The sequence below is a fragment of the Brachyistius frenatus genome, unplaced genomic scaffold, assembly GCF_029030835.1.
Source record: "Brachyistius frenatus isolate BFR_SWC_R1_liver_20210118 unplaced genomic scaffold, ASM2903083v1 Contig_2, whole genome shotgun sequence".
NCBI classification, from domain to species: domain Eukaryota; kingdom Metazoa; phylum Chordata; class Actinopteri; family Embiotocidae; genus Brachyistius; species Brachyistius frenatus.
Genome location: NW_027210601.1, coordinates 4,243,240 through 4,260,924, shown reverse-complemented (window position 1 = coordinate 4,260,924; position 17,685 = coordinate 4,243,240). Strand labels below are relative to the sequence as shown.

At 40.4% G+C, this 17,685-nt stretch overlaps 1 protein-coding gene across 3 annotated transcripts in view; it reads left to right on the top strand.

Annotated features, from left to right (window-relative positions):
• vps50 (VPS50 EARP/GARPII complex subunit) overlaps positions 1 to 17,685 on the top strand; it is a 107,391-nt gene extending 89,706 nt beyond the window's left edge. For all 3 annotated transcript variants that reach the window (XM_069694612.1, XM_069694621.1, XM_069694605.1), the window contains 6 exons: positions 1,493 to 1,641; positions 5,803 to 5,899; positions 7,498 to 7,656; positions 11,516 to 11,637; positions 15,613 to 15,802; positions 15,931 to 17,685. In XM_069694612.1, the coding sequence (XP_069550713.1) occupies positions 1,493 to 1,641; positions 5,803 to 5,899; positions 7,498 to 7,656; positions 11,516 to 11,637; positions 15,613 to 15,802; positions 15,931 to 16,050 (837 nt within the window). In that variant the 3' untranslated portion in view covers positions 16,051 to 17,685. The remainder of the gene's footprint in view (positions 1 to 1,492; positions 1,642 to 5,802; positions 5,900 to 7,497; positions 7,657 to 11,515; positions 11,638 to 15,612; positions 15,803 to 15,930) is intronic.

The window sequence follows — 17,685 nt, the reverse complement described above, 5'->3', positions numbered from 1 at the left end:
CTTATAATATTTGAATTCACCAACTGTGTTTGATTCCATTTCATGTCTTGTTTTATTCACGCTCCTGACTTTAAATAGTGCTACTTTATATTTGTGCAGAGTTGCTCTTGGGAGAGATATATTGCAGTCTCTGTGGGGAAGCCATTAGATTCCCACCGCTGTAAAAGTAACATAGACGAAGCGTTAATCTCCCGAATGAATTTCAGACTGATAATGGTCAAAACACTGAAGGTTTGATTGAATGCTGAGTGATAAGTCAGAGGTTGTAGAAAGGTTGCAGTTATCACACAGGAAGAGACAGAATAGCACGTCTGAACTATAAATTGCCCACAGAGCTGCATACTGAGCATTTTTTGTTGCAGGATGTATGCCGGGCTCTTAATGCATCTTATTTTAGTGAATAGACGGCTTCTTTTTAAAACAGTGCACGTGACTGCCTCTTTCATCTCCAGCTTCGTATCCAGTTTTCAGTGATGATAAACTGGTCAAACTCGTCAGCCTTTTATCATACAAGGTTGGATTTTTTTTAAATTTTTTATGAATTCTTTACACTTTTCACATCAATAAGGAGTGATGTAATCATTTATTTTGACATTATGCTTTGATTTAATCCTTGTTCTAAAATAGCCCATCTCCACGTTTGCCGCTGTGTGCAGTCTCGGTAATACAAGCTGTCCTCTACTTACCTGGAATATTAGTGATCATCCACAATATTTGACCTAGACTGTGCAGGACTGCAGCATGTAAGAGGGACAATATGGTACAGCATTAATAGCTCCCATTTGTTCATTACCTGCGTGATTGCTATTGATCCGCCAGAGGATGTTTTATGGGTACAAAGCTCCATGTGCCAATATGGTTCATAATGGCACCGAGACATGCTTTATTAGAAATAATATCATCTGCTGTCCCGCACGGAATCTCAATGGCTTTTTATGCAGATACAGATCATTGTGATTGATGGGAAGGGAATCAGGTTGAAATCATTCTTTTTCTGTTTCGATTGTTTTTCAAATGAAGGGATAAAAGGATTGCTGGATAGAGAGGTGTGTTGGAATATATCAAATGGAAGATAAATGCCAGCGCTCGAGGAGTGTTTGGTCAGTAGAATTTTAGAGTGCTTTGGATGTGACTGAGTTCCATAACGTTGATTGAATTTCAGATTTTACCTCCACACGGGGACACACCCTCATCGTTGTTATGTCAGCTTGACTGTGAGAGTAAGTGTATTGCAATACTTGTGCACAGTAGCAGCACAGAGATTTATTTAAATTACAGTTGTCTCTGCGCTTCTTCAAATCATATTAATAACCGGACTTGCAAATGCAAATACAGCTACGTTCAGTTATTGTATGCGAGTCATTTTGTGCCTTATTTAAGTTGCAAGGGCGTCTTTGTTTTTGTTCTGTTACAACTGAACAAGCTGGAGTATAACAACTGTGCGTTTCAGCCTCAGCATGCTAACTTGTCCGTCCGTCTTTGTTTCTTCCAGGAGGCTGTCGGGGAGAATGCAGGAGTCCATGGCCCAGCGGAGGACAGGAAGGAGAAGGTGCCCAGCCCCCATCTCAGTCAGCTGGTGGTCCTCACTAACAGTGGGACCCTGTACGGGCTGGCACAGAGGGTGGTGGCCACGGAGTCTCTGTAAGTAGTTTCAGCAAAACACTGGAAATAGCTGCACACTGAATCATTATATACTGCAAAGAAATCATCGGGTCAACATAAGATGTGCAATAGAGTGATTATATACAGGCTTATTATACATTACACGTAGCGATGGGTATTTCGAGCAAAAATACTGTTCGATATTGGCTGGGAAGTATTCGACTATTATATAAAGATACACAAACAAAGAAAAAGAGAGACTCTCTCTCACCGTAAACTCTGGCTCAACAAATGCCATCAAGCTTTAGTCTTTGACGAACCTGACGGGAAACTTAGTGGCCATCTTTATTATATGTGCCGTTGTTTGCTTTGCACGTCTAACATCTGACTGTTGATGTTCGGATGGACCATCTGCTCGGCGCTCTTTGTTTGTTGATCATGGATGGTGGTGGTATCGCTAATGTGCTTTTCGACGGCCGTCAAGACGTGAGGCATTACAACCAAGCCATGTTAAAAACAAGAGAAAATATAGACAACAGTCGCATCAAAAATTCTATTTTTTATGATTTACAAATGTGAAAATCATGACCCACCCCTAAATAACACAACTCCTGTCAGTATTGGACATTATTTCTCTGGCATGAATAAAAATGCATCCCATCATCCCATCTGGTGATTACAACATCAGTGCTTGTTTTATACAGCCACCTGTCTGATGTAACTCACCAGTAAAGTTCATCAAAGCATTCACTCTGATCAAGTCAGATCTTGAGGCCGATTCTCGCTCATCGCCTCACCTCAGGATGGTCATCATGTCATTCAGCAGACAGCTCTGCCGTGCCTCCCTTTCCTCCTTTAATTTACTATTGGTGTTAAACTCGTAGTCACTCCCTCGCTGATTTACTTTTCTTCCTCTCGTTCTCCACGTGTGGTTTTTTTTCCCCCACTTTGTCTCTGTCGGTTGCATCCACACACACACACACCACACATTGGTGCCCTCATACATAATTAGGACAAGCTATCATCAGTGCTGACAACTGTTGAACCCTGAGAGGTCTGCAGAGTACAACAGCTTTATAATGAAAGTCTGTAAACCAGGGGCTCCGACAACACCGCTGCAAAAATGCTGAATAGGCTTATAATCTTTCACAAAATGCTTTTCATGTATTGAAGGCAGGCAACAAGCTCCGAAGAATAATGAAAGTAAAAGAGCAAAAGTGCAGAGGTGAAGATATTTCCTGGGTAAAGTTTGAAAGGAAGAGATTCTCTGGGGAGTAGGACACAGACTTATCCTGGGCAGACCTGCATGAGAAGCTTTTTTTCTGTCTGAAGAGGTGTTATTAGAAAAGGCAGCTTACCTTCGTGTATCCTGCGAGCACCTCTGACATCAGAGCATATGCTATTTTAAACATCGTCTTTGGAGGGAAAAAAAACTTTTTCGAGTAGTTTAACATTAGAGTGGACAAACCAGTGATGTGTGAGGAACCTCTGAGCAAAAATCTGAGAAAAGAGTTCAGTAAACTGACTATCTTCCTGTTGTTCATCCTTCAAGTGGTTGTTTGGGTGTCGTGTTTACGTGTGATAACCAGGAGCTGCAGCCTGCAATGTTTTTTTTTTTTTTTTTTGGATGAATCAGATTGTTTTACAAAAAAATAATCCTGTGCATCTAAAATGTGTTTGTGCAGCACTGGGTATCATCCTTTAGAAGAGTTGGCTTGTAAAAATGTTTGTGGTCATACAGTATGGCCAGAAATCTAAAAGAGAACACATTTTCAATTATTTTCATTTTCATTTTCATTTGACTAAACACTAAAAATACATTATACAACAAGTACTGTACAACTGTGCATTTAGAACATGCTCAAATCAGCATGACATCACACCCTGCTCATCACTAGAAATATCACTCCGCCTCCCTTTTTACTAACAAAAAGTATTATATTTTGAGAGCGAATTACCCCACAATATGAATACATTTAGATTACATATTTTATTTAGTTGGTAACTTCAGTGATGCTTACTGACCGCATCACTGTTGTGCCAATAATCACGTTAAAGCACACCCTCGCGTGTAATATTGCTTAAATATCAATTAACTTTCATTTTTAAATACCGCATGTTAAATCTAATCGGCTTATATGGGTGATATTACCTGTTCAGAAAGAGCACAACAGAAACACCAAAGATTTGTTTGTCAAAGTTTAGGGAACAGCGGCTTCATAGTTTTTCCATTAGAGAGCACTGGCACATTTCATTTTGAACCCTCATCAGCAATGTTTGTAAATGTCATGTATAATTGAACACTTTCTCATCATGATTGGATTATTGGTCAGACTATCATTAAAAACAGACCCTCAACCATAGCTTATATTTCTCTATTTGTTGCTGCCATACTAAAAAGATCTTAGTAGGATGTGAGTAAGTGTTTGTGGTTTTAATGATACAGTTCATTCTATGGTTTTAATAGCTCTATTTGTGTCTTAATGCCAGAATTGTATTTGTTCGTCAGCTGCTTAAAGAACATGAAGGTAGCTGATGATAGTGACAAGATATATCCTGGTGCCTACCAGCAGGAGTCTTTGACTGTAAGGATGACGTTGTTGGTCATTGGTGAGTGAATTCAAACCAAAACTGCCTTTAAAGGGAAGTACAAGATGGGAAGGCCACTCACGAAGCTCAAGTCCCAAGGCTCTATCATTTACCCACCAAGCACCCATGTTGTTTAAATAACGAATCTTCTTGCGCCCATCTGAGCACCGTGTTGTTCTTGAAATGAGGTGTGATCAGGTGCATTGTGGGTGCATTGCTATTTTGAGGCCGTGGAAAGTGATCAACAAAAACCTGCTTATGAATAAATGGCGTAGGATTTTACTGTTATTTAAAAGGTGAATGATAAGATAGTGTTATGCACCTACACACACTCTGCTTGTTACACACACAGGAACATGCAGCAGCACACAAACATGCAAAAGATTATAAATAAAATGATTACAATGTGAAAGGTTATTATTATGCACATCACCGAGCAGATGTGCTTCCTCTACAGTGAAGAGTTCTTCCTACTACTTTGGACTTTGGATTTGGACACATCCTAAATGCACCATGCTCTTAGATCGTTAAAGGAGAGGCTCAGTCTTGTTGAGTTGTTTTCTTTTCTTAAATTACATTCTCCAGTTTTTGTGGCCTGGATCTGTCACAAAATCGTTCCTTTTGTTGTACCGCAGCAGCCGTACTCGTTAAACTCTGGACTCAACTCTGAACTTCAGACCACTCAGACCTGCTCGCTCACTTTTTTATTTAGTGTACGGTAACACTTCAGAGCCATCGATCAGCCCGAGTCAAAGGGTCCTTATTTAGTCAGTGCTGGATACACGGTGGAACGGGGGGATTAGTTCTGTCTGCATTGATTTTCTTTTTTTGTCCTGCGTTTCTCACTCTGCTGCTTCGCTTACTCTCAGTATTTTTCAAGGATAATTGAAATCCATTCATTGTAAAAACTGCTGCTTGATTTTCTGGACAGAAATGATACTTGGCCTTGAGAGGTAAGACTTGAAGATTTGGAAGTCAGAAGTAGTTTTCAGAACAGGGATCCAACGGACCAGAGGATAATTTATGTTTTAACAACATTTGTTCAGCCTAATTATTAATATAATTAAACTGTACTGATCAGGGGGAGAATTTAGATTGCTGGAACGGCAGAGAATACATTTGCAATTTGCAGAATATGCTGAGAGTTTAAGTGAGCATCACTGAAGGTAAAGATTTGCAACATTGGTAAAGAAATAAAATAAAGCTGAAATTTTGTAATCAAAATAACAGATTTGATTAACTTTCAAGTGTTCTGCCAAACCTGCTGAGATGTCAAACAACCAAGGCTGAGCTTTAATGTTAAGAGGTGTTTTATTGTATTCAGTTGGCTTGTTCTGCAATAGAGATGGAGGTTTACAGAAAGGTGATGTTTTGTGAAGAACCCCAACTGCTTAACTCCAATTATCCATCTCTCCAATTCAGGCCATCAAACCAATATCCAATCAATAGTAATAAAAGCTTTTGCAAATAGATATGTCACTCTTGACTAATACAAACACAAGGCAAGAAATAGCAATTGCCTTTTGTTATGTTCCACAACAGAACATGTTGAATGGCCTCCACAGAGCTAAATTAAATGGCTGTTTCTGGTATTTATTTATTTTTCCTCAGTGTGTTTCTGGCTGAACAATTTGAGTCCCTCCAGTCCCACTTGGACACAATGATGCCTGCTGCCAAGAAGCCCTTCCTGCAGCAGTTTTATTCCCAGGTATTGTATACTTTCTACACTTGTACCTTGTCTCTAAAAGCACCTGCCTGAACATTTAGATCAGTTTGATCATGCCCTCACTGTCAGCTGCAGTTGTTGGGTTGTACCAAACATCTCACTGCAATGGTACTAAAACTGTTATTGTCATTTTTTTTTTTTTTTTTTTTTAAATAAGATCATAATTTTTCAAAAAAATTCACTTTTGTCATTGGTTCTTTTATGTTAGCTTAAATCAGTATGATAACCAGATGACATGTAAAAGTGGATTATTTTGCAACCTTGTCATGTTCCTGATTATAAAGCTTGGACTATGTGATATCTAAAATATTGATGACAGTTTTCATCAATCTTTTACAAATAAAGCCCTTTTTCCACTGCTGGTACCGACTCGGCTTAACTCTATTCACATTTTTGTTTATTTTTATCGGGCAGAAGTTGTGGCCAGTAGCTGGTCCCTTGTGCTATGTTTGGTCTCACCTCTGTCGAGGTTTAAAGTGAGCTGAGTTGATGCTTAAAGGTTTAGTGAATAGCACTGCAGACCATAATCGTCAAATTCACTGCGACACACAACATCCAGCAACCTCCTGCCATTTTAGCTACTTTAGGCCCTAATAGATAAACATATGGTAACATGGGGAAAGTATGTGGGAAGGTTTTCACATGGGAATCTAAATGGGCTTCAAACATTACACTGTGAAAATGTTTCAAAACGTTTCACTTTTGTGCAGAAGGACATGAGGTCACACGAGTTTTTGCACGTCAAATTCATGTTGTTGTTTTTTTTCCTGTAAGGGGGCTGCAGTTTTTTTTATTCACTAGACAACTTGATTCAGGGCAAACCTACAAAACCGCACTGTGGTCAACTGAGGAGGCACAGACATGTCGCAATGAATATGACGCCACTGTGGTTCTTGCAGCGTTGCTATAGTAACGATGCTGCTTTTAGGAGCCACGAATGAAATCCAGAAATGTACTTGGTACCAAAGGTGAGTAGAGTCGTGTAAAAGCTGTACCCACAGTGGAAAAGGGACTTTTATACTTCGTAAAATAGTCTATCAGATCTTTTGAAAAGGGACACATTTTCAATTTCAGTTCTGTAGTAATTACATGGTGTACCATTTACAGTCTCTCTGGCATTTGTTGTGCTCTCTTTTACAATATTTGTAACCACTATTCTGCCATGTTGTTTTATTTAAAAGTCTGTTTCTCTTCAGAACCAATGGCTGTAACTGCAACCTGTATTTAGTCCTGTTCTCAATCCGCAAAGGCGAAAATTGTCTTGTCACTCAAACCCACACAAGCAGTTCTTTCTTTCCTTTTCTTTTTTTTTTGTCCACCTGACATTTGAAAGGTTCATGTCCACAGACAGGTTTGTTTTCCCCCAAACATTAAATGAATGTCTTGTCCTATGATTTTACTCTCGGAAATATTAATGCAATTTTGTATTGGGCAACCCATGACACGTTCATCCTGGAGGAGACCTTGACTTCCTGTTTGCCTCGTCACCGTTTAGTGCTTTCATAAGAACATGTTAAACGATACACACCTTTAACACGCCATTATTATTATTGCTATTTATCCTCCCCTCCCCCTCTCAGACGGTGTCTACAGCCAGTGAACTACGAAAACCGATTTACTGGATCGTGGCAGCCAAGGCCATCGACTATGAACAGATGCTGCTCATGATGGCCGGAGTTAAATGGGACATTAGGGAGATAATGTCCCAGCACAATGTATATGTGGACGTCCTATTGAAGGTAACATTGCATAAGAAATGTGTGGGTGTGGGTTGATGTTACATGTGATGTGGTAAACTGTTGGTTCATCATTTATGAACTGGCTTTCAATATACTGATATGACTGTTTTGGATCTTAAAACAATGGAATCAATATAGCAGCACACACTGATATTTTGGACCCAATGGGGTTAAAGAAACAAGTTGTAAAGTTGTTACTTACGCATCCAGCAAACAAGGAGCAATATGAGCATTTATTTGGAGTAGGTACATGACAAATTCATGTCCAGTATTTAATCTGTTCACCAGCTAGTTACTAACTTAGTCTGCCATCTCGTGGTGGGAAGGAAGCTTTAGTTACTTTACCAGAGCTTTTACACTGGAATCAGCTGCCTGCTGCTAGCCTGGCTCTGCCCACCTGTTGTTCACAGCTTCAGTCTTTGCTGTGCTGCTGTAGCGAAAAAATGTCCCCTCTGGGATTAATAAAGTAACTACCTAACCTAACCTATGATTATAGTCTGGAAACCCTGTTCACATGAAGGTTAGGTCACCCACTCTGAAGGGCGGACCAATCAGTGACCAGTGGAAGTGGCTAAATGGGATCACGTTAAAGTAGTAGTTCATTGTTGTAGTTCCAATAATAGCAGCGGTGGTAGAGTTACATGAAATGATGTGATAAGTTGCAAAGCTAGCAAATATACAGGAATTGAGGCCGGAGCAAGGACACATATTGACTTTTTTTTATTTTTAAGTCTGAAATGGTAATTTACTGACATGGCATTCCACTCTGATCACATTCAGAGGGGAGCTCTGTTGTTCATAGCTTGCTGAGTTTCTGTGCACAACTTCCATCATATGGCGGTCAACACCGACTGGTTAAAGGTTGCTCCAGTAGTTTCAAATTTAGCCTGAGCCCTACTGCTATTACGATGCAGCGACTGCAAGCAATCCTCGGTGGAGCGTCACCAGACTTGTATATTCACTGAGCGATAGTTAAATAGTAATGATGCTCCACTGAAAACCAAAACGAGGAGCTGAAAGACTCCAAGGCTCTCTGAAAAGCTGAGGGGAACTACAGTGTGAGGTCATGATTATCTGTGGATTTGTGACCTCCAGTGACTCTTGATGTATATGTGGTCATCGTTAATGTAAAGAGATTGATGAGGGCATCTTTAAAGGTTTCCAGTTAAAAACAAATTGGTCACGAAGCTCAATGTTTTTTTTCTAATTGGTGCTGCGTTCAGCTTCTGTTCAGAAAGGAGGCTGGAGACATTGTTGCAACAGCTTTTGCTCTCATTTCCTAGAGATAATATGCAAACATCTCCTCATTAAGATTGTTGCATCATTTATGCCACCAAGACTCTACACTTTGTGAGTTGAATACAAATGATGGTTCCAAGACTAAGAGTTTTCTCTCTTTTCTTGTTTATTTTAAAGTCAAGAGAAGTTCCCAACGTTTATTACTTTTTCCAAACAATGCAATAGCCACATTACGCAAAAAGATGAGTCACAAAACAGCACTATTAGATTTGCTTTTATCTAGCAGGCATTTATCGTACTCGTGAAATACAATCTGGGTTACCCCTCTAACATCATGTGTCATTTAAATCAAATATCAGCCTTTATTCTACTTAAACTCCAGAACTGTGAAGTTCTTTGTTGTCTCTCCTGAGTTAAAATTCATTCAGGGAACTTTTAATATCAATTATTTGGAACGGGGTGAATAATTTAGTACATGGTTGAGCTACTGGGAGCCAAATGCACATCTCTCCTGGCGTTTCGGCTTTGTTAAAGACATCGGAGCTCACCGGTCCCAGAAGCATTTTGGAAGTTTTCCACTAAATGTGTGTCTTTATGTATGCTGGCCACTTACTCCATTATAAATTTTGCATGTGGGGGGGAAAGGACACAGTTTTACTTGCCTCTGACGTTAAGAGCCAGAAAGGTCTGAGGCTGTGGTGTGAAATCATGAACAGAGCTGCACCTAGCCAAGACAAATCTCCATGTACTGTATGCATCAGCATGTTTTAGACAGCTGCTGCTGAAACAGATGTTGTTGAAGTACATAAACCGATATACAGTTACAGTTAAAAGTTATTTTCTTATGAATGAAAAACTCACCTTTTTTTTTTTTTTAGATGTTTGTCTCGGTGTTTTGCATTTAAGGTAACTAGTTGATCTTATGAGCCAGTTTACCTGAGGGGAAATCGCAGACTCGGCTTTAAACACCTTACTTTGTTAAGGGGGTCCGGCTGATGGACTAACATGGTGTGTATTGCACCCAGCATGTACTTTATCCCGTCAGGTGCTAATAGCCTCTCCTGTCAACATGTCAGAAACTCATAAAGCCTATGAGTTGTGTTATGTGCACTGACTGAAAAGATTGTGCAATGTTTTTTTTGTACTGCACACATCAGAATATTTTATTCATGAACTCGACAATGGCACTGATTTGCATATAAAGTGGCAAGGAAATACAGAAGCATCAGAATGACTTCACTGACAAAATGCTCTAGTCAGAAATTATTGTGAGACTGATGCGTGAGTGAATAGCATTTTATTTTTTGGTGCAAAATTAATTGCAACATATGCCTTAAAATTAATTTTTTTTAATTTTAATTTTTTTAATACAATGCAATTTGAATCAGAGACATATACATTAAAAAAGCACATACGTCCTTGAGATGCATCCATCATATTTATGGATGGCCCTTATGTACTGCAGTTTGTTTCTCATAAACAGCGACATAATATCCTAATTGTATAAATTTCATCCACAATTGAATGTCTCGGGGTGCAGTGAGTTCATAACTGGAGCTCATATATAAACAATAAGCATCAAACACAGCACATGCAGCTGCGAGCCTCATGTGACCAAAACTGCTCTGTACATCTTTGTGTCCTGCAGCCAGCATCTTCCTCTGGGATATCTCCTCTTTAATCTTTTCATTAAAACATAACACCAAGAACATTTAGAGGCCCGTTCTAACGAGACTCATACTGGTGTCCTATTTGTTTTTGCTGGGTATAAGATATTTGATCACACCAACAACAGTGAGATTCATGTATTTAAAGGTTTACTGTGAATTAAAAATAATGAGGGGTTTCGATGACTGTTAAGAGCTCTCATTCACCTGACTGTATTCAGCATTAGTGTATTCGTACTTCCTGCCCCCGCATTCCTCACTGTATCACGATGCTGTGTGTCCACCAGACCAGACTGCACTATCATTAAAGTAGCTTCGTTAAAGCACATTTAGAACAGACCACTCTAAAAGTCACTTTTGCGAAAACACAAATTTAGCCTAGAATCATCTGATTTTCTTACGTCACTCTTTAGATTGCATACTGTATGTTGAATGATTAAAGTTTGAGTTAAAAGAGACACAAAATGCAGTTTATTTTTCACAGTTAATAATTCGGTTGTGCGCCTCACAGCACGAGGTAGGTTTATAACATCATTCCAAGTTAAGATTGTCTAGTCGAGAGTGAGTACGAGGAAATCCAGACATAGTGTTGTTCATGAAGATTTAAATTTGTTTATGTCTTCCAGTTTGTAATCTAAAGAGGTATTGTTCCTCTTTAGATCTGTTCGTGCATGTAGTCGTGTAGGGATGCGTCTTATATATAACGTCGGTTGTGGTTTCTTAGATACCTTACACAAACTAATTCGTTTTTTACCTTTATTTTTTCAGATATGTCTTTGTTGGACAAGTTTAGTTTATCTTTTTCTAAATATCAGTAATTCATCTGATTACATAAAATAAATTCCAGGCTGATTATTGGTTTTCCACTGAAGAACACCCTCCATCCTCTTTCTCTTTCACTGCAAGTTTACTCCTGAATATGTTCACCTTTGCTTTCTCCTCCACCTTTCCAGGAATTTGAGCAATTTAACAAGCGGCTGGGTGATGTTTCCAGACATGTGCGCATCCCACTGCCTGTCTCCAACGTCCTGTGGGAGCACTGCATCCGCCTGGCCAACAGGACTCTTGTCGAGGGGTAAGACAGTCATGACACACCTCTTGAACATGACGGGCACGTGTTCAGCCTTGGGTAATTTTTGCTGAAGTTTTTTTTTTTTTTTTTTTGTCACTACGAGTTATTGTAAAACCTTGTGGAGAAAAGCATCTTTTTACTGTGCACAATACAGTATTTCCTCACTCACTTGCTGAATGAAAGGGTGACTCCAAGCAGTGTGTTGCAAACTTTTAATTGGACAAGTTTGTCTACTAAGACAAAAAATAAGAGGTTAGCTGAGGAAAGGCTTCATGTGTGTGAGCACGTAATCCAGCCTGTACTTGACGGACAGGTTCTTCTTTCTTTGTGATGAAGGGACTTGTAACACGAGTTATGAGCCAACTGCAGCTTGTAAGTAAAAGTCACAAGGATTCACAAGCAGCTCAGTTATTGGACAGAGATTTTACAAAATGTCAAATTCAGCTTTTAGGTATTTTAGCCGGATTCAGTGGCAGCAGGAGTTGAGTCAAGTTTTCCTGCAGTTCCTGTAACTTTACCTGAGCATGACTTTGTGGACTTTTAGTTTCTCCAGTTAAGAGTACAACAGACTGCAGTTTGTCTTTAGTTTATTTTGTCACGCTATTGGCTTTCCCCCCACGAGTAACATCCATCTCTTTACGTCTTAAGAGTCTGAGCTGTCATTTGTCTAATGAATGAAAGACAACAAAACAAAGTTCTAAAGGTCAAATGTACTATAAACATCCTTTATATGAAAATGTTTTTACTGTGTCCCGGCCCAAGTGTCTTAATCGTGGTATTCTGTGGAAATTATGCCATTCGGGTAACAGTTCTCACCTGATTGAATACAGTTATTCATGAATATAAAGTTGTTTTAAAAAAGCATCTTAAAACCAGTAAATAACACAGACAGTCAGAACAGTAAATCCTCAGTCAGCTGCAGCAGAAGGTTTAAATGCATTAAATATTTTTTTTGGATACCTCAGCAGCATTTTAAGTTGATACTGGGTGACACTGCGCTGCAAAGAGGAATGAAATGTGAAAGAAAAACACAGAGATTTCTTAGTCTGCGTGTTAGAATGATGAATTATTCAGAGAAGTAGTGTAACCAAGATAAATACAGGGCAGACCTGTGGAGGGGTGGTTTTATTTCTTAAAACATGAGGCTGCTCCTGTCTTTTCTTGTTTTGTCTGTCATTCCTACTCTCAGGTTACAGTCATAAATTGTGTCAGTAGTGTCGTGTACAGATACCTACCAGCATGTCTAAGGGATTGCGTCACAGTGATTGGAGCCCCCCCCCCCATCCTCTAAAGAAATACTCTTTCTCACTTTACTGTCTTTCTTTATTTCTCTCCGAGATGATCCCGAATCTTAAACATCTGCACATCATAAATTAACAAAAGTGGAAAAATTCCTTCCAAAACATGTTGTCAAACACTGTGAAGAACAGAGGAAATTACCTACGCTGCATAAGACTCCGTTGCCAGGTCCCTTTGGCGTTATCCTCCGAGAAAAAGCATTCAAAATTCCTGCCATCGCCTCCTTTCCTCACGCTGGAAACCCTCTGTGTCAGTCACATCTCTTCAGCCTCACCAAAATGCCCATCACGGTATCGCCTTATGCAGGCCACTCACACAAACCGCAAAATGCTCTTGACACATCCCTTGAAATGCATTTCACCACTTTCTCCCTAGTAAGCGGGAGATATGGGTTATGATAGGTGACAGAACATCACAGAGTGTTTTTTTGTTTTTTTTCCTCTCTCTCTCGCCGCTTGCTGTTTTTTTTTACTCAGAGACCAGGTTTTCATATGGGAGGTGTGATGCATCCCTCTGATCAGACAGACAGCAACACTGAGTTAGAGCGGCAGCGGGGCGACGAAGCGACGAGTTAACAGCTGACAATTATACATTTCACTGCGAAGAAAGGAGCCTGATGTTCACAACAAAGTCATCTTTGGCTGCTAATTTAAAGCAGGTTACACCAAAAGTGTTCGTGGGATTGTAACGGCAACCATAGAAAGCGGTTTAGGTTCAAAACAAACGCTCGCTAAGTGGTTTTGTGCTTTCCAAGTGTTTTAAGACAAACGTTGGATATGAAGCATAGGTGGAACGCTTGCCCTCATCCTCTGAGAAAAAAGGGAACATGTTTACCTCTCCACACATTTTGCTGAGCGCTTTTCCTCTCATTGCGTAAGAGAAAACTTTAGAACCCCTTCCAATGAGCAAATGGCCCATTACGAATGTGATGCTCGGTAAATTTAAGATGCTGTCGCAGACTTCTGCCGCTCGCCTTGTTCTCCCTCCAACACGCACACGCACACGCACACACACACACACACACACACACACACACACACACACACACACACACACACACACACACACACACACACATCTGCCACCCCTCTGGCACACCAAGATAAAGTGGTCATATTTTTTTGTTTGGACTCCGACTCCTTCAGTTTGTTATTCAATTTTTCTGTCCAGCGCTCGTCTCCCCTCAGAGACTCGCAAAAATGCCCCTTTCTGCATTCTGAGCTGAAGCTCAAACACTCTGCACCAAAAAAAAAAAACTCCAGCAGGCCTGACAGGCAGATGAGCGAGAAAAGAGAGGAGATGACAGCAGGAAAATGGAAACAGAAGAGAGAAAAGCTGAAATGTGAGACAGGGGGAGAGTTTACAGAGAGCATACCTGTCTGTGTGGCGCGCTAATGTACTGGAGATGTCACAGACTCTGACCTGCCAGTGGACAACAGTCCGTGCTGCCAAACACATGAAACACAAACAGAAACACTCGCGCACTGAGATACACGTGTGCTCTGGCCCACACGCACCGTTCTCCTGACGCGACACGCACCCGGGAGTCAGGAAATCACTGTAACATCATAAAAAGCAGTTGTTTTTTTTTTTTTTTTTTTTTAACTGGTCCAGCCTCGGCACCCACATTATTAAAGAAAATTCCGGCCACTGAAATTTAATCAGAGAAAATAGTGTAATAGTAGATACAGTAGCTGCCACACAACAGAGTTTAATGTTTTATCATATTTTGAGCTGATTCAATAATATACACAGAACACGCTGGTCCAAAGATTCAGAGGACAAAACGAAAACCAAAGCAAAATCCCACAGACACAGTCCGACACTGGATATGGACTCACAAAGACATAAATACAAACAGTGAAAGTTATTGGAACTTATTTCCATAGAGATTCTAGCCACTGCCACAACTTAGAGTTAAACAAACATCTCGGCATGCAATTTCAGTTATTGCCGGAATTACCCATCATTCAACTGTACAAAATTTAGTTACTAAAATAATACACTCTCGCAAATCTTCTCTTTTCATTCCCATATTAATGAAATATTAAATTTCTGCTGGTATTTTGACAGAATTTTGATATTCTGTCATTTTGACCAAAATGAACAGACTTTGGCACAAGGCAAGCTGAAACAGTTTTTAATGCATAATTAGTTCACGGTGAAAGACAGAAGGGGGGAGTAATGAAGGCAAGTAGTTAACATGACCTTCTCATTCAAAAGCAGACAAGTTAACCTAGAATTTCAGATGAAACACTACTTGGTAATTCCTGAAATTGATTCAAGCTCTCGTCCATAATTTCAGTACACGTAGTCGTGCAAAGCTGAATGAAAAACGACTGTTTTGAACCTTTTAATCGCCTGGATACCTTGTACACTCAGAGCACTTTGGAAAGGCAACCGTTGGGTTGTGTATGGTGGTCCGTTGAACCAGTCCAGGTTTAGACAGTTGCCAGCTTGCCAGAGAAATGCAATGCAGGATTGTCGAGGACGACGAGCGTTGGTTGGATTTTACAAGTGTGCAAAATGTATGACAGGAAACACAAAAGTCAGGCCAGAGATGGATGACCAACCCGTGATGACTTTCATGAATCAAAATGTATTCCAGCCGCTGCCCACCTGTACCCGATTGCTCAGTCCGGTGCTAACCGCTTGTTTCTCCTCGGTCCTCCGCTGTAGCTACGCTAATGTGAAGAAATGCAGCAACGAGGGCCGGGCCCTGATGCAGCTGGACTTTCAACAGTTCCTGATGAAGCTGGAGAAGCTGACCGACCTGCGACCTATCCCTGACAAGGAGTTTGTTGAAACCTACATCAAGGCCTATTACCTGACTGAGAACGATATGGAGCAGTTCATCAAGAACCACAGGGTGAGACGGTGCAGCGGGCTGCTGGATAAGGCTAAAAATGTGAACATGTGCATTTCTGGTAAAGTCTGACATTCAAGTTTTTATTTTCTGACTGTTTGTGTGTTTTTTTTGTTTTTTTTTCACGCTAGGAGTACTCCATGAAGCAGCTCGCCAACTTGGTGAACGTGTGTCTGGGCTCGCATATAAACAAAAAGGCTCGTCAGAAACTCCTGGCGGCCATCGATGATATCGACAGACCCAAGAGATAAACTGATCCGCGGATCAATTCCCAGACGTATCGACCAGCCCGCAGACACTGACACGCCACCAGAGGAACTCCCAAAGGCTATACACAAGAGATGGAGCTCGGCTACGAATGTCTTAATTTTCAGTTCACACTATACATGTTGAGATGTGTTCGACAAGCTTTACGGCACCGCCCGCTCTACAGCCGCTGCATACAAACCTTTTCATATTTAGCCCAACGCTGCTTATCTGCTCATCGTCACAGGCTCCAAAACACAAACGGTTGCTTGTTGAATGCACTTCACGACATACTGATGGACACGTATACCGAACCTCAGTTTCACACTCAAGCATGCTGCAGTTCTTCTCTGCAGAAACATACCGTAACGCATGCCCTCATGTTTTCATTTGCAAACATGCCCGCTCGCTCATTTTTGTCCCGCGAGCCGTCTTCCACCGCAAAAATTGCCACGTCTTCAGCTCCTTAAGACGGTGTAAGACAGTGTCTTAAGGAGCTGAGCTATCCGGAGTCTGTTTCTCCAGATAAACTGCTACGAATACAGGATCTAACAGTTGACCGTGTCACCCGACCGCGTGGCTGCTTAAGACATTCCGCGTTTGATTTCACCGAATGTGCTCGATGTCTGACGCGACTCCTACCTTCAGGTTCAAGAAAACAACGAGCGAACATGTGTTAGCTGCTAAATCTGACTCGTGTCATGTCGTTAAGCTCTGTGGAAAATACGGTATGTCCCATGAGAAGATTATATTGGTTGTAACTCGCAGAGCGACAGTGGATCTGTCTTATTGTTCACATTAATCCTTCGTCATAAGTTATCCCAGCCTGTGCGGTGGCTGTATATTAAGTCACGGTATTTGTGGCACCTGACTGGATTCTCTGCTTCTGTCATTTTGTTTTGTTTTGTCCATGAATAAGAAAAATCGAATATAATGATGATTCTGAAAGTAATATAAGTTACTGTATTTGGCATTGACATAGTTAGATTATACAGGTATGTGCACCGGCTGCATTTGTGTCTACCATCTGTCCCACCTGAGAAGGGATTGATTTCATCTTCCCGAGGAGAGTTTTTGCAACTCTTTGTGAAAGTGCTTTTCTTGGACTTAAGCATTTTTTTTCTTCCTGAGCAGGCTTCTTTTTTTTTTTTTTGTATCTGTATTGTAGGTGCGTGAGTATATTGTAGTTAGTTCACTCGCTACAAAAGCTTTCCTCCAAGGCTCCCCCCTTCCCTCCAGTCATCTCCATCGGTTTAACCTGATCACACCGGCAGAGAGGTTTGATTTACTCTCAAAAGAAAAAAAAAAAAGATGAAGTTACAGTTTTTGATACAGCTTCATATATATTTTGTGTGCAACTATTCCAAGAAGAATATTGTAAATGTGAATGTTTTGAACGATGTCTGTATTTATTTTTTTTGTTTTGTTTTGTGTCTTGTTTGGGTTTTTATATGATGATTGCTGGAAGTGTACTGTCATTTATCACCTCGCTTTATCTTGTAACTTATCACCTGAAGCAAATATTTAAAATTGTCAATTGATGTTAAGGGTCAAGTGCACTATAGTAAAAATCAGTAATCAGTGTTGGAATTGTAGGTTGAACCGGGATGATTCTAACACAATAAACACACTAATAATGG